The sequence below is a fragment of the Schistocerca serialis genome, chromosome 5, assembly GCF_023864345.2.
Source record: "Schistocerca serialis cubense isolate TAMUIC-IGC-003099 chromosome 5, iqSchSeri2.2, whole genome shotgun sequence".
NCBI classification, from domain to species: Eukaryota; Metazoa; Arthropoda; class Insecta; order Orthoptera; family Acrididae; genus Schistocerca; species Schistocerca serialis.
Genome location: NC_064642.1, coordinates 1,446,861 through 1,472,612, shown reverse-complemented (window position 1 = coordinate 1,472,612; position 25,752 = coordinate 1,446,861). Strand labels below are relative to the sequence as shown.

The following is a 25,752-nucleotide window of genomic DNA, read 5'->3' as shown; positions in this document are numbered from 1 at the left end:
ACTACCACCAGGACTGCAAAATTGCTGATGTGACAGAAGAACTGGCGCACGATGTAATGCTCGCTCAGTGTCTGGGCCTCGCACCTCGGCTGTGAGGCAGAACTGCTATTGTTGAAGGAATGAAAGAAATCCAGCTATCACACTGCCAGATTTAGGCACTCATTCTCAGTCATCACCAGTCACTAGCCAACGAGTGGTCCACGCCATTCTACGCACCGAGATGCACTGAGCGGCTGCCGTTATCCGACTGTGGCGGCAGTAACTGTGGACCACTGCCTGATCTGAGTCTGAATGATGTAATCTCGGCCTGGATGACTGTCATCTGCTGCTGGTCACCTACTTGGTCTTCATTTTAGCTTGCGCCATCTAGCTGCCCAGCCATCACCACCTCACAAGAGCAAACACCGTCACTGCCCTGTCACCCAAAGTGGCCGCATACCACTGTCATCGGCCGTGCTAGATGCTGCGACTTGACACCGCCTACCCTGGTGTGCTTGCTGCTGAGCTGCGGAAGTGGACCAGCAGCTGTGGCCACTTTATGGTGCCCACTTCAGCTTGTCACTGCTGCCCATGTCAGTGCCTCTGCTACTGTGCTGACCACAGCATCTCACCAGCTGTTACCTTCACCCCGTGGAACACTCACTGCGCTGTCCTTCTGGTGGGCCACTGCTGACTCTGGCACAATGCACCAGCTGAGGCCACCTACATCACAGGGCCATTGACCACCTCACCAGCTCTGGCCCCATTGCTGTAATTGTTATGGATTAAAGGACTGGTTGAGAAAGTGGATAATCATGAAGTACTTACTCATTTAAACCAGCTGTACGTATCAACTGCTTCTCAGTTCGGCTTTCGTAAAGGGCTCTCCAGAAAAAGGCACTAAAAGACCTCACAAGTGAAGTGCTAACACAGCTAAACAAGAAAATAATCTTGTCGGTATATTCTGTGACCTTGTCAAAGGCTTTGATTGTGTGGATTGGAAAATTCTACCTGATGAATTAAGTGTTATGGCATTAGTGGCATCCCTGTCCCATGGATCAAATTTAACCTCCTCAAAAGAAGGGACTAATAGAGTACATCACAGTCATGAAATGAACCTAGGAGTGGGAGGACATAAATTTGGAGTTCAAGAAGGGTCAGTACCGGACCCACTTTTGTTTTTAACCTTCGTCAATTATTTAAAAAAGACATTTGAAGAACCGTAATGTTTACCAATGACACAAATATACTAATCAATGGTCCCAGTTGAACCTTAGCAGACACTGCTCTGATGACAGCTGAACATTTGTGCAAATAGTTCAAAAAAAGAAAGAAAGAAAGGAGATTTCCCAGTTGGACAGTTCAGAAAATCTAGAGTTGAAGGTGGTGTGTGAGAGGGATGGGAGGATATCCAGATGGCAAAAATTGTAAAAGCTGAAACCATGATAGAGCTACCATTTCATATGGGAATCACCACAATCAAACCATACAAGCAGACGAGTTCCATCTGCTGAAGTTTAGTCCTGTTTTATACTTTATTTTTCATGTTTAATTCCATAGGACAAAACTGAGGAGCAAATCGGCATGGTCACAGAATGAGTCAGTGCATGAAATTAATGCCAAAAAAATTAATAATAGGATTTTTTTTCATCAATCCTATGCAAACAATCTGTTGGGTATTTATTAGCTAAGTCAATGATATACCACAAGAATTAGCTTAAATGCCTGCCAGGATCTCCCCAACAGAATAAAGCAAAAAGTTAGCCACGAGAAGATCCATCAGGTTAGATTTGAAAGTGTGAGGATTACAGCTAAGATTTTTTAATTCTTGTGGTAGCCTATTGAAAATGAATGGAGCAGAACACTGCACACCTTTCTGCACAAGAGTCAAGAATATGTGATCCAAATCCAGAATGGATTTTTGCCTAGTATTAACTGAGTGTAAGCTGCTAATTCTTTGAAATAAGCTCATATTGTTGAAAACAAATGACATTAAAGAGAATGCATACCGAGAAACCAGTGTCAGAATTCCCAGGCTCCTGGGCAGTGACAGACAAGAAGTTCATGAACTTATATCACATATTGCTCAAACTGCCCATTTCTCAGTCAAAAATTTTTACAAGCCATGAACTTGTGTACTGAACTACACTATCTGATGCCATGTGATTGTAATTAATGTGCAGCTACTCACAGAGGTCCAGTATGGGATATAATTATTGCATAGTATTGAAACTTGGTAAATATGCTAATGCATTAATATGAAACCAAATTTGTGTGTAGTATTGTGTACATAATGTATAAAGGAGCAGTGCATCATTAAAGCTGCCATTTGTACTCATATGATTCATGTAAAAAGGTTTCCATTGTGATTATTACTGCATGATGGGAATTAACCGACTTTGAACGTGGGATGGTAGTTAGACATAGATGCATGGGGAGGGGAGGGGAGGAGGGGGGTATTCCATTTCAGAGATCATTGTTGTTGTTGTTGTTGTGGTCTTCAGTCCTGAGACTGGTTTGATGCAGCTCTCCATGCTACTCTATCCTGTGCAAGCTTCTTCATCTCCAAGTACCTACTGCAGCCTACATCCTTCTGAATCTGATTAGTGTATTCATCTCTTGGTCTCCCTCTACGATTATTACCCTCCACGCTGCCCTCCAATACTAAATTGGTGATCCCTTGATGCCTCAGAACATGTCCTACCAACCGATCCGTTCTTCTCGTCAAGTTGCGCCACAAACTTTTCTTCTCCCCAATCCTATTCAGTACCACCTCATTAGTTATGTGATATACCCATCTAATCTTCAGCATTCTTCTGTAGCAGCACATTTCAAAAGCTTCTATTCTCTTCTTGTCCAAACTATTTAACGTCCATGTTTCACTTCCATACATGGCTACACTCCATACAAATACTTTCAGAAATGAATTCCTGACACTTAAATCTATACTTGATGTTAACAAATTTCTCTTCTTCAGAAACGCTTTCCTTGCCATTGCCAGACTGCATTTTATATCCTCCCTACTTCGACCAACATCAGTTATTTTGCTCCCCAAATAGCAAAAGTCCTTTACTACTTTAAGTGTCTCATTTCCTAATCTAATTCCCTCAGCATCACCCGACTTAATTCGACTACATTCCATTATCCTCGTTTCGCTTTGGTTGATGTTCATCTTACATCCTCCTTTCAAGACACTATCCATTCCATTCAACTGCTCTTCCAAGTCCTTTGCTGTCTCTGACAGAATTACAATGTCATCGGTGAACCTCAAAGTTTTTATTTCTTCTCCATGGATTTTAATACCTACTCTGAATTTTTCTTTTGTTTCCTTTACTGCTTGCTCAATATACAGATTGAATAACATTGGGGAGAGGCTACAACTCTGTCTTACTCCCTTCCCAACAACTGCTTCCCTTTCATGTCCCTCGACTCTTATAACTGCCATCTGGTTTCTCTACAAATTGTAAATAGCCTTTCGCTCCCTGTATTTTACCCCTGCCACCTTTAGAATTTGAAAGTGAGTATTCCAGTCAACATTGTCAAAAGCTTTCTCTAAGTCTACAAATGCTAGATATGTAGGTTTGCCTTTCCTTAATCTAGCTTCTAAGATAAGTCGTAAGGTCAGTATTGCTTCACGTGCTCCAGTATTTCTACGGAATCCAAACTGATCTTCCCCGAGGTCGGCTTCTACTAGTTTTTCCATTCGTCTGTAAAGAATTCGTGTTAGCATTTTGCAGCCGTGACTTATTAAACTGATAGTTCGGTAATTTTCACATCTGTCAACACCTGCTTTCTTTGGGGTTGGAATTATTATATTCTTCTTGAAGTCTGAGGGTATTTCGCCTCACCAGATGGTAGAGTTTTGTCAGGACTGGCTCTCCCAAGGCTGTCAGTAGTTCCAATGGAATGTTGTCTACTCCCGGGGCCTTGTTTCGACTCAGGTCTTTCAGTGCTCTGTCAAACTCTACATGCAGTATTGTATCTCCCCTTTCATCTTCATCTACATCCTCTTCCATTTCCATAATATTGTCCTCAAGTACATTGCCCTTGTACAGACCCTCTATATACTCCTTCCATCTTTCTGCTTTCCCTTCTTTGCTTTGAACTGGGTTTCCATCTGAGCTCTTGATGTTCATACAAGTGGTTCTCTTATCTCCAAAGGTCTCTTCAATTTTCCTGCAGGCAGTATGTATCTTACCCCTAGTGAGATAAGCCTCTACATCCTTACATTTGTCCTCTAGCCATCCCTGCTTAGCCATTTTGCACTTCCTGTCGATCTCATTTTTGAGACGTTTGTATTCCTATTTGCCTCCTTCATTTACTGCATTTTTATATTTTCTCCTTTCATCAATTAAATTCAATATTTCTTCTGTTACCCAAGGATTTCTACTACCCCTCGTCTTTTTACCCACTTGATCCTCTGCTGCCTCCACTACTTCATCCCTCAAAGCTACCCATTCTTCTTCTACTGTATTTCTTTCCCCCATTCCTGTCAATTGTTCCCGTATGCTCTCCCTGAAACTCTGTACAACCTCTGGTTCTTTCAGTTTATCCAGGTCCCATCTCCTTAAATTCCCACCTTTTTGCAGTTTCTTCAGTTTTAATCTACAGGTCATAAACAATAGATTGTGGTCAGGGTCCACATCTGCCCCTGGAAATGTCTTACAATTTAAAAGCTGGTTCCTAAATCTCTGTCTTACCATTATATGATCTATCTGATACCTTTTAGTATCTCCAGGGTTCTTCCATGTATACAACCTTCTTTCGTGATTCGTAAACCAAGTGTTAGCTATGATTAAGTTGTGCTCTGAGCAAAATTCTACCAGGCCGCTTCCTCTTTCATTTATTAGCTGCAATCCATATTCACCTACTACGTTTCCTTCTCTCCCTTTTCCTACTACCGAATTCCAGTCACCCATGACTATTAAATTTTCGTCACCCTTCACTATCTGAATAATTTCTTTGATTTCATCATTCATTTCTTCAATTTCTTTGTCATCTGCAGAGCTAGTTGGCATATAAACTTGTACTACTGTAGTAGGTGTGGGCTTCGTACCTATCTTGGCCACAATAATGTGTTCACTATGCTGTTTGTTGTAGCTTACCCGCATTCGTATTTTCCTATTCATTAATAAACCTACTCCTGCATTACCCCTATTTGATTTTGTGTTTATAACCCTGTAGTCACCTGACCAGAAGTCTTGTTCCTCCTGCCACCGAACTTCACTAATTCCCACTATATCTAACTTTAACCTATCCATTTCCCTTTTTAAATTTTCTAACATACCTGCCCGATTAAGTGATCTGACATTTCACGCTCCGATGCGTAGAACGCCAGTTTTCTTTCTCCTGATAACGACATCCTCTTGAGTAGTCCCCGCCTGGAGATCCAAATGGGGGACTATTTTACCTCCAGAATATTTTACCCAAGAGGACGTCATCATCATTTAATCATACAGTAAAGCTGCATGCCCTCGGGAAAAAAGAGATCATTATGGAATTCAATATTCAGAGATTCACAGTGTCAAGAGTCTGCTGAAAATACCACATTTCAGGCATTACCTCTCACCAAGGACAATGAAGTGGCCAATGGTCTTCACTTAATGTCCAAAAGCAGCGGCATTTGTGTGGAGTTGTCAGTGGTAACAGACAAGCAACACTGCTGGAAATAATTGCAGAAATCAATGTGGGATGTACAACAAGTGCATCCATTAGGACATTGTGGGGAACTGTGGCCTTAATGGGCTATGGCAGCAGATGACAGCCGCAAGAGCCTTTTGCTAACAGCATATCATCACCTGCAGTGCCTCTCGTGGGCTCATGACTATATGGGTTGGGCCCTAGATGACTGGAAAACAGAGGCCTGGTCAGATGAGTCCTGATTTCAGTTGGTATGAACTGATGATAGGGTTTGAGTGTGGCCCAGATCCCACGATGCCATGGACCCATGTTGGTTGTGGCTCCGTGGTGGTGAGGGCTGTGTTTACATGGAATGGACTGGGTCCTCTACTACAACTGAACCGATTATTGACTGGAAATGTTTATGTTCAGCTGCTTGGAGATCATTTGCAGCCATTCATGGACTTCATGTTCCCAAACAATGATGGAATTTTTGTCACCAGACCAAAATTGTTCATGATTGATTTGGAGAACATTGTGGACAATCTGAGCAAATGATTTTGTTACTCATAAAAAATTCGTGGGATATAATCAAGAGGTCACTTATTGCACAAAATCCTGCACTATCACCATCTTCACAATTATGGACGACCATACAGGCAGCGTGGCTCAATATTTCTGCAGGGGACCTGTGGTGACTTGTTGAGGCCATGCCGTGTTAAGTTGCTGCACTGCACCAGGCAAAATGAGGTCTGACACAATATGAGGGGAAGTCACTAGTAACCAGAAAACATTGGGCCACTAGTCTTTTCTTTGTGCCATTGCCAATCTCAAAAGAGTGTAAAGCTCTTAACTAAACAAGCTAATGTCTAGTATTATATTACACATAATTTTATTATTATGTCTGCTTTATTTTTGAGACCAAACATTTCGAATCTTTGTAAATTATGCACAAGCATTTCTATTGCAACCCAAATCAAAAGTGTAATTAACCATATTTTATAGCAGTAGAATGTAATTTTTGCTGTCTTCAACTTTTATGGTAGGTCAGATTTGGATATTTTTGTAATGCATGGCCTGCTGAGGGTGTGTTTAAATATGAATAAAGATAAAAAAAGCAATAATATGTAAATCTATGAAATATATATTTAAAATATGTAATTATGGTGAAATATGTAATGATAAAATGAAATATATTAGCGCTCACAACTTAATTCACCAACATTTACACTTTTCACATCCATAAGACAAACAGAAAAAATATGTAATTACATACAAATCTGGGTTCAGGTAACCACACAACAGTGGTTTTACAAATTCCTTCAAAGCCAAGTGGTGGTATTTGACCCAGAGAGAGCCAATGTGTAGCCTTATTATGGTCACCAGTAGTAGAGAATTATATTTCAAGATGGAGTAGGTACTCACTTTTTGTGAAGAAAAGGTAACAAACAGTACAATGAAAAAAAAAAAAAATGCAATTAGGCCCCTGAATCTATCCCTCATAGAATTAACAAAAATGCAATTTCAATTTATTTTGCTTTAATTACTGTTATGACAATGTTAGTTGGACTGATAATAAATGAGGTAATTCTCTACAGAATCAATAAGTAAAACACGAGCTAGAATAAGATCAGGATGATAAGAGGTATAATAAGGCAACAGGGAATAACTTCCTTGGTATTAGAAAAAGCAATGAAGACAAAAATTGTGGAGACAGACAGAGACTGGAATATATGTAACAAACAAATGAGGAAGTTGGGTCTAAGTGCTACTGTGAGATGAAGTGATTGACACACAAGAGGAAACCATGGCTAGCCACATCAGACCATTCAGAGGATTAGAAAAAGAGGTAGAGAGAGCAGGGTTAAATAAGTAGATGATGATTATGTGTCTGACTCTACTGCCAGCTACTGTCTGCTGCTGAGAACAATGTACACAATAGGGTTGTGGCAGTGAGCTGAGTATGCATTGTGATTTACTGCAGAGCTGAACAGTATGCCCCATTCTAAAAACATTTTCATGGGTATAATTACATTGTTGTGACTACCTTGATGATATTCAAATAATGTAGACTCTTTAAGTGGTATAACGTTTTAGATGCACTGATACTTCCAGAATAATGTTGGTAAAATTCCCCATTTGTGTGTACACGATATCAGTAGCTGTTGCACAAAATATTCATTAACACTAGTATTGTGTATGCAGCTATCAAAATGTGTTTTTTCCAATTTCAACAAATGTTTCACTTTATTCTGCTGAAATGGTACTGTTTTCTCTTTTGTTTCTTGCTGAAAAGTTTGATACAGTAACTGTGTGTATGTTTCATGAGAAGTTTCTTCTCTGGCACTCTTATTACACAAAATATAAAGGAACACTAAAGAAGGTAAATGGCAAACAGTGAAACACAACAAAGCTTACAATTAAATCTACTGGTATTGCAATAGTTTGATGGACTGCCCATTGGGAGCTGCAGGGACAGAACTGAGTTAGGGGAAGTACTACTTCCTCACTCCTTGAACTTCTTTCTTGCTGGCATTATTCTGACCTACCTGTTCATTACTTTGTACAGCATTACTGATTACAGAATAATAATGCAATAATTCCAGTTTTGTTTCCATTTTAAGATTTTTCATGCTATTCACTATACTTAGTAACAGAATCGCTACAGCATGCTATGCTCTTAGAATTCTGACTGCAGTGTGTGATACTACATGTGTCAGATCTGTATATTTTTCTTATATCCACTCTGTTATTACCTATGGAATAATATTTTGGGGAGTCAACAGTAAAAATATTCAAATAGTTTTCAAATTACAGAAAAGAGCAATTCGTATAATAACCAAGAGTGGCAGTAGGGCTCACTGCCTTGAACATTTCCAAAAGCTGGAAATCCTAACTGTCCTCTGTGAATACATTTTTCAAAGTATTATGTATGTAAAAAAAATATTGACTGCTATATGAAAAATTCTTTAGTACACAGCTATGAAACTAGAAACCAATACAATCTGCATCTAGAGAGGAAAAATAAAGTTTAAACTCAGCAGAGCTTGTTGTACAATGCCATTAAATTATATAATAAATTACCCCAAAAAATAAAAGATATTGACACAACCGGACAGTTCAAAACAAAACTAAAAAATTTTTTATTAAATAAAAGTTATTACGCAGTAACGGACTATCTGAATTAAAACATGTAGTGTAATTAAAGTAGCCTGCATTGTAATACATGAGGAAATAATCATAATATGAAATCCAGAATTGTACAGTACTATAAGAAAATTACATAAGGATATAAAACTAATTTAAGATACCTCAAAAATGTGTGTAAATACTGATTTTATGTGTATAATTGTAGGTATATTGTGTTGTATATGATTTTGCTGACGAAATCCACACAATGTAAATTGTTACATGGATTAATAAAGAAATCAATCAATCAATCAATCAATTGTTTCAGGTAATTGAACTCAATATATGGCCAATTACAAGAGAAGTTGTAGCATATGCATTCTCAATCATCACACTTTCAGCAATTCTTGCTGATCGTCATGTTCGGTGGTATGAATCATTGTTTATGGTCTGTTTTTATTTTTCATACATGTCAGGTAAGGAGCACATTCATTTTTAAATAATCCTTGTCTTCTTTATTGTTGTTGTGGCAATATAAGTTACAGTTTTGATATTTTCCTCCTAAAATGTGTTTGGCATACAACCGTCGCACAGATTGCATTACCGTAAGGAGAAAATAATAACACCAATTGAATGGTACTACATTTTGTAATATATACAATAGCAGCAGCATCTCTTTGTAGAGCCTGATGTACAAAGAATATTCATCATAACATGATATGTACAAGAAAAGAGGATATGTATTGGGCAGAGCAGACACATTAAAAATAAGGTTGGAAATATATGCTGAGGTGACAAAAGTCATGGGGTGGTTATATGCCCATGTGCAAATGGCAGTAGTATAGAATACACAAAGAATAACAGGGCAGTGCAAAGGCGGAGCTGTATATTTGTACTCAGGTGATTGATGTGAAAAAGTTTCTGACACGATTATGGCTGCACGATGGGAATTAACAGACTTTGAATGTGAAATGGTAGTTGGAGCCAGATGCATGGGACATTCTATTTTGGAAAGTGTTAGGGTATTGAATATTCCTAGATCCACAGTGTCGAGAGTGTGCTAAGAATGGCAGATTTCAAGTATTACTTCTCACCATGAACAACACTGTGGCCAGTGGCCTTTACTTGACGACAGAGAGCAGCAGTGTTTGTGTAGATTTGTCAGTGCTAATAAACAAGCAACACTGCACAAGATAACCACAGAAATCAATGTGGGAAGTATGGTGAACACATTCGTTAGGACAGTGCAGCAAAATGCAGTATTAGTGGGCTATGGCAGCAGATGACTGACACAAGTGGCTTTGCTAACATCAGGACATCATCTGCAGTGCCTTTCTTGGGCTTGTGACCATATTGGTTGGACCCTAGATGACTGGAAAGCTGCAACCTGGTCAGATGAGTCCTGATTTCAGATGGTAAGATCTGACAGTAGGGTTCAATTGTGGTGCAGACCTCATGGATCAACAAGTCACTATGCAAGCTGGTTGCGGCTCCATAATGTTGGGGGCTGTGTGTTTATGTGGAATGGACTGAGTCCTCTGGTCCAACTAAACTGATCATAGACTGAAAATAGTCCTGTTTGGCTACTTGGAGTCCATTTACAGCCATCCATGGACTTCCATGTTCCCAAGCAAATGTGTAATTCTTACAGATGACAATGCGTCACATCACTGGGCCACAATTCCTCATGATTGGTTTGAAAAACATTCTGGACAATTTGAATAAATGATTTAGCCACCCAGACTGCACAGCAATTGTGGACAGCTATAGAGGCAGGATGGCTCAATATTGCTGCAGGGGACTTTCAGCAACTTGTTGCATCCATGCCATGTCGAGTTTCTGTACTACATCAGGCAAAAGGAGGTCCGACACAATATTAGAAGACATTCCATGACTTTTGCCTCCTCGGTGTATTGCAAAAATGGAGAAGGAAGTGCAGTGGACTTATGTGCTTCTATATAAGTTAATTTAATTACATGTTTGTCTTCACCACAAATATTTTATTTATTTTGTGGTGTATTTTGGCCACTAGCCATCTTCAGTTTTCAACCAAGAATCATTTGTTTAATACAGCATTTGTCTCTAGGTAGCAATCTACAGGGTCATCTAGTATCCAAATTGTTTTCTTATGGCTCACAACTTGCCAAATCCCATGAGTTTTCACTTATGATTTGTACTGACCATTGGTGAAATGTATTGCATCCATCTATTTCATGATATGCTTGAATTGTTTGTCATTTGTATGATTAGTTTTCCTATTACTGTACTCCTGTGTACCAGAGTCCTGTGAAGGTGGCCAACAGTGACTTCTCCTATAACTTTTAGTTTACATTTATGTTTTATTAACAACTGTGACAAGATGCATTGTACTGACTTTTGACCATGTTGAAACTAAAGACTGCCATTTGTTTACATACATAACTGTTTTTCTGATACTATTATATAACTAAAAGCAACAGTTCAAAAACTCTTTTTGCTGTGATGTGTAAGGTTTATTTTGTATGAGAAGTATTATTAAGGAGGTTTCTTTCTCAGTCATAGAAGAAAAATAAAAATGGGGTTGACCTGCACATTGCTTTTTATCATGAAATGCTCTTAAAGAAACACATAACTCCAGCACTAATCCAGAAGAGCATGTTTCCCAAGCAGTGGATTTTGCAAAGTGAAATGCTACCAATTACATTTATGATCACAAGATCTGAATCTAACAAGACTGTGGTGTACTGTACCGCATAAGTACCTTGCAGTGACTGCTTCTCCAGTTAATGTATAGTTTCACTTGTTCCACATCCTTGAAACTTCTCCGACATGAAGGGCTCTACAGCACAAAATGTGTGACTTAATGAATGAAATAATGTATCAGCAGTTTTATGAGGCTCAGTTTCTTTTAACTTTGTAGGTGTACGTGGAATGTTATTCAGCAACGTCTTAGTGTTCAGTGTGTACACTTACATCTACATTTATACTCTGCTAGCCACCTTACAGTTTGTGGCAGAGGGTACTTGTACGTTCAAGATCTTTTCATGAGTTGTACATAGGAGGAAGCAAAATATTGGTTGCCTCTTCTAGGGACACATGTTCTCAAACTTTAAGCAATAAAGTGTGCCTTGATCAGAACTCCTCCCTTGCAGTGTCTGCTACTGCAGTTGGCTGAGCATCTCTGTGATACTTTCGCACTTACTAAATGAACCTGTAATCATTTGTGCTGCTCTTCTTTGGATCTCCCCTTTTATTTTATTTATTTACACATCAAGTTCTGTAGGACCAAATTGAGGAGCAAATCTCCAAGATCATGGAACGTGTCAGTACATGAAATTACATCATAAAAGTAATAACAGATAAAAATAAATTTTATGAACCCAAAAAAAGTCAGTCCATAAGTTTAAATAAATGCAATCAACAATACAGCAACAATCAGCTTAAGTTTTCAAGGAACTCCTCGTCAGAATAGGAGGAGTGACCCATGAGGAAACTCCTCAGTTTCAGTTTGAAAGTGTGTGGATTACTGTCAAGGTTTTTGAATGCAAATGGTAGCTTATTGAAAATGGATGCAGCAGTATACTGTACACCTTTCTGCACAAGAGTTAAGAAAGTCCGATCCAAATGCAGGTTTGATTTCTGCTGAGTATTAACTGAGTGAAAGCTGCTTATTCCTGGGAATAAGCTATTATTGTTAACAAGAAATGACAGTAAGGGGGGTATATATATATATATATATATATATATATATATATATATATATATATATATATATATATATATATATATATATATATATAATGGAAGGAAACATTCCACGTGGGAAAAATTATATAACCTGTTAGTTCATCCCTATGAAATCCCCAAACCACCTTCCCTACCCTCTGGCTCCTATCCTTGTAACTGCCCCCGATGCAAAACCTGTCCCATGCACCCTCCCACCACCACCTACTCCAGTCCTGTAACCCGGAAGGTGTACACGATCAGAGGCAGAGCCACGTGTGAAAGCACTCACGTGATTTACCAACTGACCTGCCTACACTGTGATGCATTCTATGTGGGAATGACCAGCAACAAACTGTCCATTCACATGAATGGACACAGGCAGACAGTGTTTGTTGGTAATGAGGATCACCCTGTGGCTAAACATGCCTTGGTGCACAGCCAGCACATCTTGGCACAGTGTTACACCGTCCGGGTTATCTGGATACTTCCCACCAACACCAACCTATCCGAGCTCCGGAGATGGGAACTTGCCCTTCAGTGTATCCTCTCTTCTCGTCATCCGCCAGGCCTCAATCTCCGCTAATTTCAAGTTGCCGCCACTCATACCTCACCTGTCTTTCAACAACTTCTTTGCCTCTACACTTCTGCCTCGACTGACATCTCTGCCCAAACTCTTTGTCTTTAAATATGTCTGCTTGTGTCTGTATGTGTGGATGGATATGTGCATGTGTGCGAGTGTATACCTGTCCTTTTTTCCCCCTAAGGTAAGTCTTTCCGCTCCCGGGATTGGAATGACTCCTTACCCTCTCCCTTAAAACCCACTTCCTTTCGTCTTCCCCTCTCCTTCCCTCTTTCCTGATGAGGCAACAGTTTGTTGCGAAAGCTTGAATTTTGTGTGTATGTTTGTGTGTCTGTTGACCTGCCAGCACTTTCATTTGGTAAGTCACCTCATCTTTGTTTTTTTTTTATATATATATATATATATATATATATATATATATATATATATATATATATATATATATATATATATATATATATATATATATATATATATATATGACAAATGTCTGCTTGTGTCTGTGTATGTGTGGATGGATATGTGTGTGTGTGTGCGAGTGTATACCTGTCCTTTTTTCCCCCTAAGGTAAGTCTTTCCGCTCCCGGGATTGGAATGACTCCTTACCCTCTCCCTTAAAACCCATATCCTTTTGTTTTTCCTTCTCCTTCCCTCTTTCCTGACGAGGCAACCATTGGTTGCGAAAGCTAGAATTTTGTGTGTATGTTTGTGTTTGTTTGTGTGTCTATCGACCTGCCAGCGCTTTTGTTTGGTAAGTTTCATCATCTTTCTTTTTAGATATATATATATATAATAGAGGGAAATATTCCACGTAGGAAATATATATCTAAAAACAAAGATGAGGTGACTTACCGAACAAAAGCGCTGGCAGGTCGATAGACACACAAACAAACACAAACATACACACAAAATTCAAGCTTTCGCAACAAACTGTTGCCTCATCAGGAAAGAGGGAAGGAGAGGGGAAGACGAAAGGAAGTGGGTTTTAAAGGAGAGGGTAAGGAGTCATTCCAATCCCGGGAGCGGAAAGACTTACCTTAGGGGGAAAAAAGCCAGAGCGAGAGCACCAGCAGCAGCGAGTACTGTTTGTATAAAGCGTTTATTTTGCATTTTGTTTACGACCTTCCACTAAGGAAGGGATTCTATTTGTGTTTATCTGCTCTGCATAGTAACTAACAGTTCTTGATAAAACTTTACGTAGTTTTCGTGTTAGATTTCTTAGTGTTTTCTTGATCGTTTAGAACAGAAAGCGCCCTAAAACCGTCTTTTGTTTGTTTCGCGGCCGTTAGCCACTAGTCACTTGAATCGGCAGTTGTCTTGTGACAGCCAGAGCGAGAGCACCAGCAGCAGCGAGTACTGTTTGTATAAAGTGTTTTTGTACTTATTTGCTGCGCTTAGCTTTTAAATAGTTTTTCTGGGAAAACCTAGCGTAGTTTTCGCGTCTCGTATTTCAGTGAGTGTTTCTTGATTATCAGAGTAGCTCATCAGAAAATTATCTTGGGAATTTGTCACCGTATAGAGTAGGATAAACATAGTCATGTGTAGGGACTGTGGTTGTTGTGAGCGGACGCAAGGAGAATTGGCCACTCTTCGGGGGCAGGTGGAGGCTTTGTCTGTTAGGCTCATCGAGCTCGAGGCGCAGGCGTCGGCTCGTAGTGGCGTTGGGGCAACTGTGGTGAGACCTATGCCTACTTCGGTGGCCTTGGAATCACATGGAACCCCTGATGTCGCTGCGTCTTCCGGCAGTGAGCATCTTACCGGTCAGCCATCACTCCAGGGTGAATGGCGGACAGTGGTGGGCTCGCGCGTGCCTGGCCGAAAGGCGAAGGTGGGATCTGGCCGCGTGGCAGCTGCCTTACCCCTTTCCAACAGGTACGGGGTGCTTCCTAGTGGTGATGACATCGTTTCCGAGCCACCACAGGATGCCTCGCCTGTTGGGCCAGTGGCCAATTCTCCGGCAAGGTCCCAACAGTCACAGAGGGCGGGCCTATTAGTTATAGGGAGCTCCAACGTTAGGCGGGTTATGGAGCCCCTCAGGAAAATAGCGGGTAGGTCGGGGAAGAATGCCAGTGTGCACTCGGTGTGCTTGCCGGGGGGTCACGTCCGTAATGTGGAGGAGGCCCTTCCGGCAGCTATTGAACGCACTGGGTGTGACCGGCTGCAGATAGTAGCACATGTCGGAACGAATGACGCCTGCCGCTTGGGTTCTGAGGCCATCCTTGGTTCCTTCCGGCGGCTGGCTGATTTGGTGAAGACAACCAGCATCGCACACGGAGTGCAAGCTGAGCTTAATATCTGCAGCATAGTGCCCAGAGTCGATCGCGGTCCTCTGGTTTGGAGCCGTGTGGAGGGTCTAAACCAGAGGCTCAGACGACTCTGCGACTATAATGGTTGCAAATTCATCGACCTCCGTTATTGGGTGGAGAACTGTAGGGCCCCCCTAGACAGGTCAGGCGTGCACTACACACCGGAAGCAGCTACTAGGGTAGCAGAGTACGTGTGGCGTGCACACGGGGGTTTTTTAGGTTAGAGGGACCCCCCCCCCCCTTGGGCGAAACGATAAAATACCTGACGGCTTACCAGAGAGGACATTATCATCGTTGATAAAGAACGTCCATCCTCAGAGACCAAAAACAGGAAAAGTTAACGTAATATTGGTAAACTGCAGGAGTATCCAGGGCAAGGTTCCTGAATTAGTATCTCATATTGAAGGAAATAGTGCGCATATAGTATTAGGAACGGAAAGTTGGTTAAAACCGGAAGTGAACAGTAACGAAATCCTAGACACAGAATGGAATATATACCACAAGGATAGGATAAACGCCAATGGTGGAGGAGTATTTATAGCAGTAAAGAATTCAATAATATCCAGTGAAGTTATTAGCGAATGCGAATGTGAAATAATCTGGGTTAAGTTAAGTATCAAAGGTGGGTCAGATATGATAGTCGGATGCTTCTATAGACCACCTGCATCAGCAACCGTAGTAGTTGAGCGCCTCAGAGAGAACCTGCAGAACGTCGTGAAGAAGTTTCGTGATCATACTATTGTAATAGGGGGAGACTTCAATCTACCAGGTATAGAATGGGATAGTCACACAATCAGAACTGGAGCCAGGGACAGAGACTCTTGTGACATTATCCTGACTGCCTTGTCCGAGAATTACTTCGAGCAAATAGTTAGAGAACCAACTCGTGAAGCTAACATTTTAGACCTCATAGCAACAAATAGACCGGAACTTTTCGACTCCGTGAATGTAGAAGAGGGTATCAGTGATCATAAGTCAGCGGTTGCATCAATGACTACAAGTGTAATAAGAAATGCCAAGAAAGGAATGAAAATATATTTGCTTAACAAGAGTGATAGGGCACAAATCGCAGAATATCTGAGTGACCACCATCAAACGTTCATTTCTGAGGAAGAGGATGTGGAACAAAAATGGAAAAAATTCAGAAACATCGTCCAGTACGCCTTAGATAAGTTCGTACCGACTAAGGTCCAAAGCGAGGGGAAAGATCCACCGTGGTATAACAATCATGTACGAAAGGTACTACGGAAACAAAGAAAGCTTCATCATAGGTTTAAGAGTAGTCGAATCATAGCTGATAAGGAAAAGCTGAACGAAGCGAAAAAGAGCGTAAAGAGAGCAATGAGAGAAGCATTCAACGAATTCGAACATAAAACATTGGCAAACAATCTAAACAAGAACCCTAAAAAGTTTTGGTCATATGTAAAATCGGTAAGCGGATCTAAATCCCCTATTCAGTCACTCGTTGACCACGATGGCACCGAAACAGAGGACGACCGAAGAAAGGCAGAAATACTGAATTCAGTGTTCCGAAACTGTTTCACTGCAGAAAATCGTAACACGGTCCCTGACTTCAGCCGTCGCACGGACGCCAAAATGGAAAATACTGAAATAAACGATATCGGAATTGAAAAACAACTGCTATCACTTAGTAGCGGAAAAGCATCCGGACCAGACGAGATACCCTTAAGATTCTACAGTGATTATGCTAAAGAACTTGCCCCCTTTCTATCAGCAATTTATCGTAGATCGCTGGAAGAACGTAAAGTACCTAGCGACTGGAAGAAAGCGCAGGTCGTTCCCATTTTCAAGAAGGGTCATAAATCAGATGCGAATAATTATAGGCCTATTTCGCTTACGTCAATCTGTTGTAGAATAATGGAACATGTTTTGTGTTCTCGTATTATGACGTTCTTAGATAATACAAATCTCCTTCATCATAACCAACATGGATTCCGCAAACAGAGATCATGTGAAACTCAGCTCGCCCTATTTGCCCAAGAAATTCACAGTGCCGTAGACACTGGCGAGCAGATTGATGCCGTATTCCTGGACTTCAGGAAGGCATTTGATACGGTTCCGCACTTACGTTTAGTGAAAAAAATACGAGCTTACGGAATATCGGACCAGGTTTGTGATTGGATTCAGGATTTCCTAGAAGAAAGAACACAACATGTCATTCTTAACGGTTCAAAATCTGCAGATGTAGAGGTAATTTCGGGAGTACCGCAGGGAAGCGTGATAGGACCTTTATTGTTTACAATATACATAAATGACTTAGTTGACAACATCGGTAGCTCCGTGAGGCTATTTGCAGATGACACGGTTGTCTACAAGAAAGTAGCAACATCAGAAGACTCGTACATACTCCAGGAGGACCTGCAGAGGATTAATGCATGGTGCGACAGCTGGCAGCTTTCCCTAAACGTAGATAAATGTAATATAATGCGCATACATAGGGGCAGAAATCCATTCCAGTACGATTATGCCATCGGTGGTAAATCATTGGAAGCGGTAACGACCGTAAAATACTTAGGAGTTACTATCCGGAGCGATCTGAAGTGGAATGATCACATAAAACAAATAGTGGGAAAAGCAGGCGCCAGGTTGAGATTCATAGGAAGAATTCTAAGAAAATGTGACTCATCGACGAAAGAAGTAGCTTACAAAACGCTTGTTCGTCCGATTCTTGAGTATTGCTCATCAGTATGGGACCCTTACCAGGTTGGATTAATAGAAGAGATAGACATGATCCAGCGAAAAGCAGCGCGATTCGTCATGGGGACATTTAGTCAGCGCGAGAGCGTTACGGAGATGCTGAACAAGCTCCAGTGGCGGACACTTCAAGAAAGGCGTTACGCAATACGGAGAGGTTTATTATCGAAATTACGAGAGAGCACATTCCGGGAAGAGATGGGCAACATATTACTACCGCCCACATATATCTCGCGTAATGATCACAACGAAAAGATCCGAGAAATTAGAGCAAATACGGAGACTTACAAGCAGTCGTTCTTCCCACGCACAATTCGTGAATGGAACAGGGAAGGGGGGATCAGATAGTGGTACAATAAGTACCCTCCGCCACACACCGTAAGGTGGCTCGCGGAGTATAGATGTAGATGTAGATGTAGATGTACACTCGCACACACGCACATATCCATCCACACATACAGACACAAGCGAGTGTATACCTGTCCTTTTTTCCCCCTAAGGTAAGTCTTTCCGCTCCCGGGATTGGAATGACTCCTTACCCTCTCCTTTAAAACCCACTTCCTTTCATCTTCCCCTCTCCTTCCCTCTTTCCTGATGAGGCAACAGTTTGTTGCGAAAGCTTGAATTTTGTGTGTATGTTTGTGTTTGTTTGTGTGTCTATCGACCTGCCAGCGCTTTTGTTCGGTAAGTCACCTCATCTTTGTTTTTATATATAATTTTTCCCACGTGGAATGTTTCCTTCCATTATATTGATATCATTAATTTGAATCCAACAATTACGTTTGTTATTGTCACTGTTGCATTTCGAAATCTTTTCTGTCGTCTTATTTTCCTCTTTCTGTTTTTGCCAGTAGTTTCACTTTGTATTCACCTTCTCCTTTTTACCGTAATCTGCTATACTATTTTATCCCGCCTATATATATACTCAATAATACGTAACCCACTTCCAAACCATAACCAAAAAAAAAAAAAAAAAAAAAAAAAAAAGTTTTTGCCGCTTTCAGCACTACCGCCGCTATAATATCCACCGTTTCTAGTTCACAAACAGCTCCTTTCACCTTTTAAACAACCATTTCGGCCAGTTCTAATAACTTTCGCTTTATTTCCATTTCCGTTTTTCCCACACCACTGATCATTTTTAGGCGCTTCCCACAAAAAAGGTCTTTAAATATGTCTGCTTGTGTCTGTATGTGTGGATGGATATGTGCGTGTGTGCGAGTGTATACCTGTCCTTTTTTCCCCCTAAGGTAAGTCTTTCCGCTCCCGGGATTGGAATGACTCCTTACCCTCTCCTTTAAAACCCACTTCCTTTCGTCTTCCCCTCTCCTTCCCTCTTTCCTGATGAGGCAACAGTTTGTTGCGAAAGCTTGAATTTTGTGTGTATGTTTGTGTTTGTTTGTGTGTCTATCGACCTGCCAGCACTTTTGTTCGGTAAGTCACCTCATCTTTGTTTTTATATATAATTTTTCCCACATGGAATGTTTCCTTCCATTATATATATATATATAAAAACAAAGATGAGGTGACTTACCGAACAAAAGCGCTGGCAGGTCGATAGACACACAAACAAACACAAACATACACACAAAATTCAAGCTTTCGCAACAAACTGTTGCCTCATCAGGAAAGAGGGAAGGAGATATATATATATATATATATATATATATATATATATATATATATATATATATATATATTGAGAGGCCAATGTCAAAATACCCAGATCCATGAACAGGGGTCAACACGAGGTTCATGAACTTACACCATTTATTGCCCAAACCGCCCATTTCTGTGCGAAAAATATCCTTTTATAATGGGAAGAGTTACCCCAAAATATAATACCATATGACATAACTAAATGGAAATAAGCAAAGTAGACTAATTTTTGTGTTGAACGATCACTCACTTTAGATACAATTTGAATAGTAAAAATGGCAGCATTAAGCCTTTGAACAAGATCCTGGATGTGGGCATTCCACTATAGTTTAATATCTATCTGAACACCTAGAAATTGGAACTGTTCATTTTCACTAATCATATGCCCATTCTGTGAAATTAATACGTTAGGTTTTGTTGAATTGTGTGTTAGAAACTGTAAGAACTGAGTCTTACTGTGATGTAGTGTTAGTTTAATTTCTACAAGTCATGAACTTAAGTCATGAGCTGTACTATTCGAAACCAAGCCAATTTTGCATACAACATCCTTTACTACCATGCAACTGTCATCAGCAAACAGAAGTATTTTAGAGTTTTCTGTAATACCAGAGGGCGTATCATTTATATACACTCCTGGAAATGGAAAAAAGAACACATTGACAACGGTGTGTCAGACCCACCATACTTGCTCCGGACACTGCGAGAGGGCTGTACAAGCAATGATCACACGCACGGCACAGCGGACACACCAGGAACCGCGGTGTTGGCCGTCGAATGGCGCTAGCTGCGCAGCATTTGTGCACCGCCGCCGTCAGTGTCAGCCAGTTTGCCGTGGCATACGGAGCTCCATCGCAGTCTTTAACACTGGTAGCATGCCGCGACAGCGTGGACGTGAACCGTATGTGCAGTTGACGGACTTTGAGCGAGGGCGTATAGTGGGCATGCGGGAGGCCGGGTGGACGTACCGCCGAATTGCTCAACACGTGGGGCGTGAGGTCTCCACAGTACATCGATGTTGTCGCCAGTGGTCGGCGGAAGGTGCACGTGCCCGTCGACCTGGGACCGGACCGCAGCGACGCACGGACGCACGCCAAGACCGTAGGATCCTACGCAGTGCCGTAGGGGACCGCACCGCCACTTCCCAGCAAATTAGGGACACTGTATCTCCTGGGGTATCGGCGAGGACCATTCGCAACCGTCTCCATGAAGCTGGGCTACGGTCCCGCACACAGTTAGGCCGTCTTCCGCTCACGCCCCAACATCGTGCAGCCCGCCTCCAGTGGTGTCGCGACAGGTGTGAATGGAGGGACGAATGGAGACGTGTCGTCTTCAGCGATGAGAGTCGCTTCTGCCTTGGTGCCAATGATGGTCGTATGCGTGTTTGGCGCCGTGCAGGTGAGCGCCACAATCAGGACTGCATACGACCGAGGCACACAGGGCCAACACCCGGCATCATGGTGTGGGGAGCGATCTCCTACACTGGCCGTACACCACTGGTGATCGTCGAGGGGACACTGAATAGTGCACGGTACATCCAAACCGTCATCGAACCCATCGTTCTACCATTCCTAGACCGGCAAGGGAACTTGCTGTTCCAGCAGGACAATGCACATCCGCATGTATCCCGTGCCACCCAACGTGCTCTAGAAGGTGTAAGTCAACTACCCTGGCCAGCAAGATCTCCGGATCTGTCCCCCATTGAGCATGTTTGGGACTGGATGAAGCGTCGTCTCACATGGTCTGCACGTCCAGCACGAACGCTGGTCCAACTGAGGCGCCAGGTGGAAATGGCATGGCAAGCCGTTCCACAGGACTACATCCAGCATCTCTACGATCGTCTCCATGGGATAATAGCAGCCTGCATTGCTGCGAAAGGTGGATATACACTGTACTAGTGCCGACACTGTGCATGCTCTGTTGCCTTTGTCTATGTGCTTGTGGTTCTGTCAGTGTGATCATGTGATGCATCTGACCCCAGGAATGTGTTAATAAAGTTTCCCCTTGCTGGGCCAATGAATTCACGGTGTTCTTATTTCAATTTCCAGGAGTGTAGATAAGGAACAGGAGTGGCCCCAACACTGATCCCTGGGGCACCCCCACTTGACTTTGCCCCACTCATACCCCAAATCACAGCCATTCTTAACATTGTGACTAATGACCTTTTGCTGTCTGCTGCTAAAGTAAGAGGTGAACCAATTGTGAGCTACCCTCCGTATTCCATAATGGTCCAACTTCTGGAGCAATATTTTGTGATCAACATACTTGAAGGGCTTAGTTATATCAAAAAAATATGTCCAGCATTCTAAACCTTTTGTTTAACCCATCCAGTACCTCACAGAGAAAAGAGAATATAGCATTTTCAGTTGTTAAATGACTTCTAAAGCTGAACTGTACATTTAATAACAAATCGTATGTTATAAAATGATAAATTATCCTAACATACACAGCCATTTCAATAACTTTAGCAATCATTGATGGCATAGAAATAGGTCTAAAATTGTCTGCATTATCCCTTTCTCCCTTTTTATGAAGCGGCTTTACTGCTGAGTACTTTAATTGTTCAGGAAACTGACAATTCTTAAAGGAAAAATTACAAATACGGCTAAATACAGGGCTAACATGTGCAGCACAGTACTTTAATGATCTGCTAGGCACTCCATCTTATCCATGAGAGTCCTTAGTCTTCAGTGATTTAATTATTGACTCAGTCTCCCCCTTGTCTGTATCACAGAGGAGTATTTCAGATATCAATCTCAGAAAGGAGAAAGGCATTTGCCAAGAAAATTATATGATTCATTGTAGAAACTAAATTTTTATTTAATTCACCAGCAATGCTCAGAAAATGATTGTTAAATACTATATATATATATATATATATATATATATATATATATATATATATATATATATATATATATATATCTGATTTATCAGGAACAGAAATATTTTTCTACGAACTGACTTTATATCGTCGACCTTGTGTTGCTGACCAGACACTTCCCCTATTTCCACTATCAGATATCTGGTATGGAAACCAAGCTGATGAGCAATAGTCAGGTATTTGTTGACTGCGAGTTTTGAAACTTACTTCCTTTGTGGTTGGCCAAAGTTTTCTGAAGGTTCTTCCAATGAATCTCAGCTTGCCATCTGCCTTACCTGTGATGAGTTTTGTGTGGTTGTTCCACTTTAAATCACTCAATATGCATACGCCTAGATATTTTGTAGGTGTGATTGCTACCAGTGATCGTTGTGCAGTCATGTAATTGTTCAGTAATGGGTGTATTTACATATACTGTTACATGAAAATTACATTTTTCAAGAGTTTATTTTATGTTGAAGCAATTGCATTTCATTCAAGCATACAATGTTTATCTGTTGTAGAATTTATAGGATGAAGATGACAGGCTGTCAAATAACAATGTTCATTTTAAGCAGGCACCTATTTTCACAGCATGTCGACTGTCAAGATAATTCAGAAAATTCTTTGGACTGTCTTTTATTCGTATTTTAGGAGTGTACACAAAAACCACAGGACTAAAAAGTAATAAGAGTCTTCATCCATTATTATAAACAGCAACCAACAAAGATCTTACATTAAAGCACACAGATTGTTTTGTCTACTGTGATCTTTATAAGTATCAACATAGACAACTTATCTCTCAGGAAATAACAACTCAGTAGAACACCCGGAGGCACATTATTAATTTAGACAACTGTTTTTCTTTGATGACTAAGAGAACACTCATACAAATACCAACTCTGTATTCTGGCTTTGAGGACCACATGACACTAACTATCTTCCTCACAGACCATAGAGCTACAAATGTCCTTCGGGTAGCTGTTCAGATGGCTCCATGAATCTGAGTAAACCCTGTTCCCATCCTCCCACTACCTAAAATTTCTGGCAGTACCTGAATTGAACGTGGGTACTCTGCTTAGCACACATAAACTATGACCTCTCAGCTATGTGGGTGGATGATGGCAGAGAAATATTAGGCAGTATGCTATGTAAACAGCATATGCTGTTACAGTTCTGTGTTATGCTCTGTTATGGTCGTTCCCTGTAGAAATACAATACATGGCTAAATGCTGTTCATCAAACTGGCACTCATCTGCCCGCTCACTACTTTTTCAGAGCTGCTTCAATTTCTTAATATACATTGTTGTTCTTATCTTCAGTCTGAAGACTAGTTTTATGTAGCTCTCTATTCTAATTCATCCTGTGCAAGTCTCTTCATACATTCATAATTGTTGCAGCTTGCACCCACTTGAACCTGCTTACATTTTGATTCATTCCACAATTCTGATCACTCTTTTTCAGGATAGGATCTGCAGAAAGCAATGAACCAATGAGTATATTTCAAACATGATAACATGATGTTAATTCTGAAAGTAGCACATGAACAATATTAGCAAACTGGTGTACTATGCATCTTCATGTTCTGAGCCTTTATCTATAATTTCCTTGGCATCATAAGGAGAAATATCTTAGTCTGTTGATGTTCATTTTATAGTTTTTTTCAACCTGACCAATGTATATCTCTCTTACGTTCACCTGAGGCTATCAGTTTCACCTTTCAAATGTGTATGATGTCCCTACATAGATAATAGGGAATGTCCCATATAGCAAAATATACTTCATCGAATCACAAAATACAGAAACATGTCTTACACTAAACATGACTCAAACACACTACAGTCTTTGCTCAAGGCACAGATATTATACTTATACTGTGTCAGTGACATGTATCACAGTGGATGTCACATGCCTGCCCCCCCCCCCCCCCCCTCTCCTCCTTAAGGTGGAGCCCTGAAGGGAAGACAAGAGTGGGGTTAGTGACTCGTGAAGCAATGGGTACAGGTGTGTATGACCAGTCGTGCTGCGGCTGTTGCTTTCTAGAGACAAGACTGGGCCATTTCTCAAGGTGATGCTTCGCAGTTGTATGTAACTGTCATGAGTGGTAAAATACCAGTGGTTATAGGATTCAGAAAAGACCCTTTTTTAGGGTAGGGAGGACAGAAAGAAAGCAAATTTTAAGAGAGGTTAGAACTGAGACAAACCTTCAGTTTGAAAAAGAAATCAAAAAACATAATTCCAGCTTATTACATCAGCATAAACAGCCATTGGTTAAGAATTTTCAACTGTCAGCAGATATTTTAACTCCACCCAATTTTAACTCAGACAATGTGAAATGTCAGCTATCTTTATTGCATCAAAATATTCGAGGACTGAGAAATAAAATTAATGAATTAACTATATGCATAGATGAATTAGAGTCTTCAAACCCAGCTGACATAATCTGCCTCTCTGAACATCATGTGACCACTGGTATAGAACTTTTAAGTGTTACAGGGTTTAGGTTAGCATCTCACTTTTGTAGATCAGAAATGGAGAAAGGAGGAGTTGCCACATTCATCAGGAACTGTCATAAATTTAAGAACATAGACATTCATAAATTTTGCCTAGAACAGCATATGGAAGCATGTGCAACAGAATTAGATTTTCACAAAAAATCTTTCATAATATTAAGTGTATATCGAGCACCTGCAGGTAACTTTAATCTGTTTGTAAACCACCTTGAAGCTGTACTGGCCCATTTAATAACCAAAAACAAAGAAATAGTGGTTGCTGGTGATTTCAATGTAGATTTCCTTAAAGACTCTCCGAATAAGAACTTATTTGAGTTAGTAACACTATCATTCAACTTAATTCCCACAGTAAAGTTCCCCACTAGGATAGCCACTTGCTCACAAACAGCCATTGATAATATCTTTATAGAAAAGTCCAATGAACAAAATTATATTACAAAACCAATAGCCAATGGCCTCTCAGACCATGACATGCAGTTCCTTCTGTTAAATGTTAATACTGAACAGGATATAAAATCTGTTAAATCTGAGCTCAAGAGGGTAATCAGTAAGCCAAAAATTGATTATTTTAGGACACTCCTCAGAGACATTCACTGGACTGATGTTTACAGTGCTCATGGCATGAATGAAAAATATAACATTTTTGCTAATAAAGTGCTTACCTTATTTGAACACTGCTTTCCCCCAAAACTT

General features: G+C 40.7%; 1 protein-coding gene across 2 annotated transcripts in view; it reads left to right on the top strand.

Annotated features, from left to right (window-relative positions):
- LOC126481956 (sodium/potassium/calcium exchanger 3-like) overlaps window positions 1–25,752 on the top strand; it is a 277,761-nt gene that overhangs the window by 156,921 nt on the left and 95,088 nt on the right. For both annotated transcript variants that reach the window (XM_050105915.1, XM_050105914.1), the window contains one exon: window positions 9,056–9,203. In XM_050105915.1, the coding sequence (XP_049961872.1) occupies window positions 9,056–9,203 (148 nt within the window). The remainder of the gene's footprint in view (window positions 1–9,055; window positions 9,204–25,752) is intronic.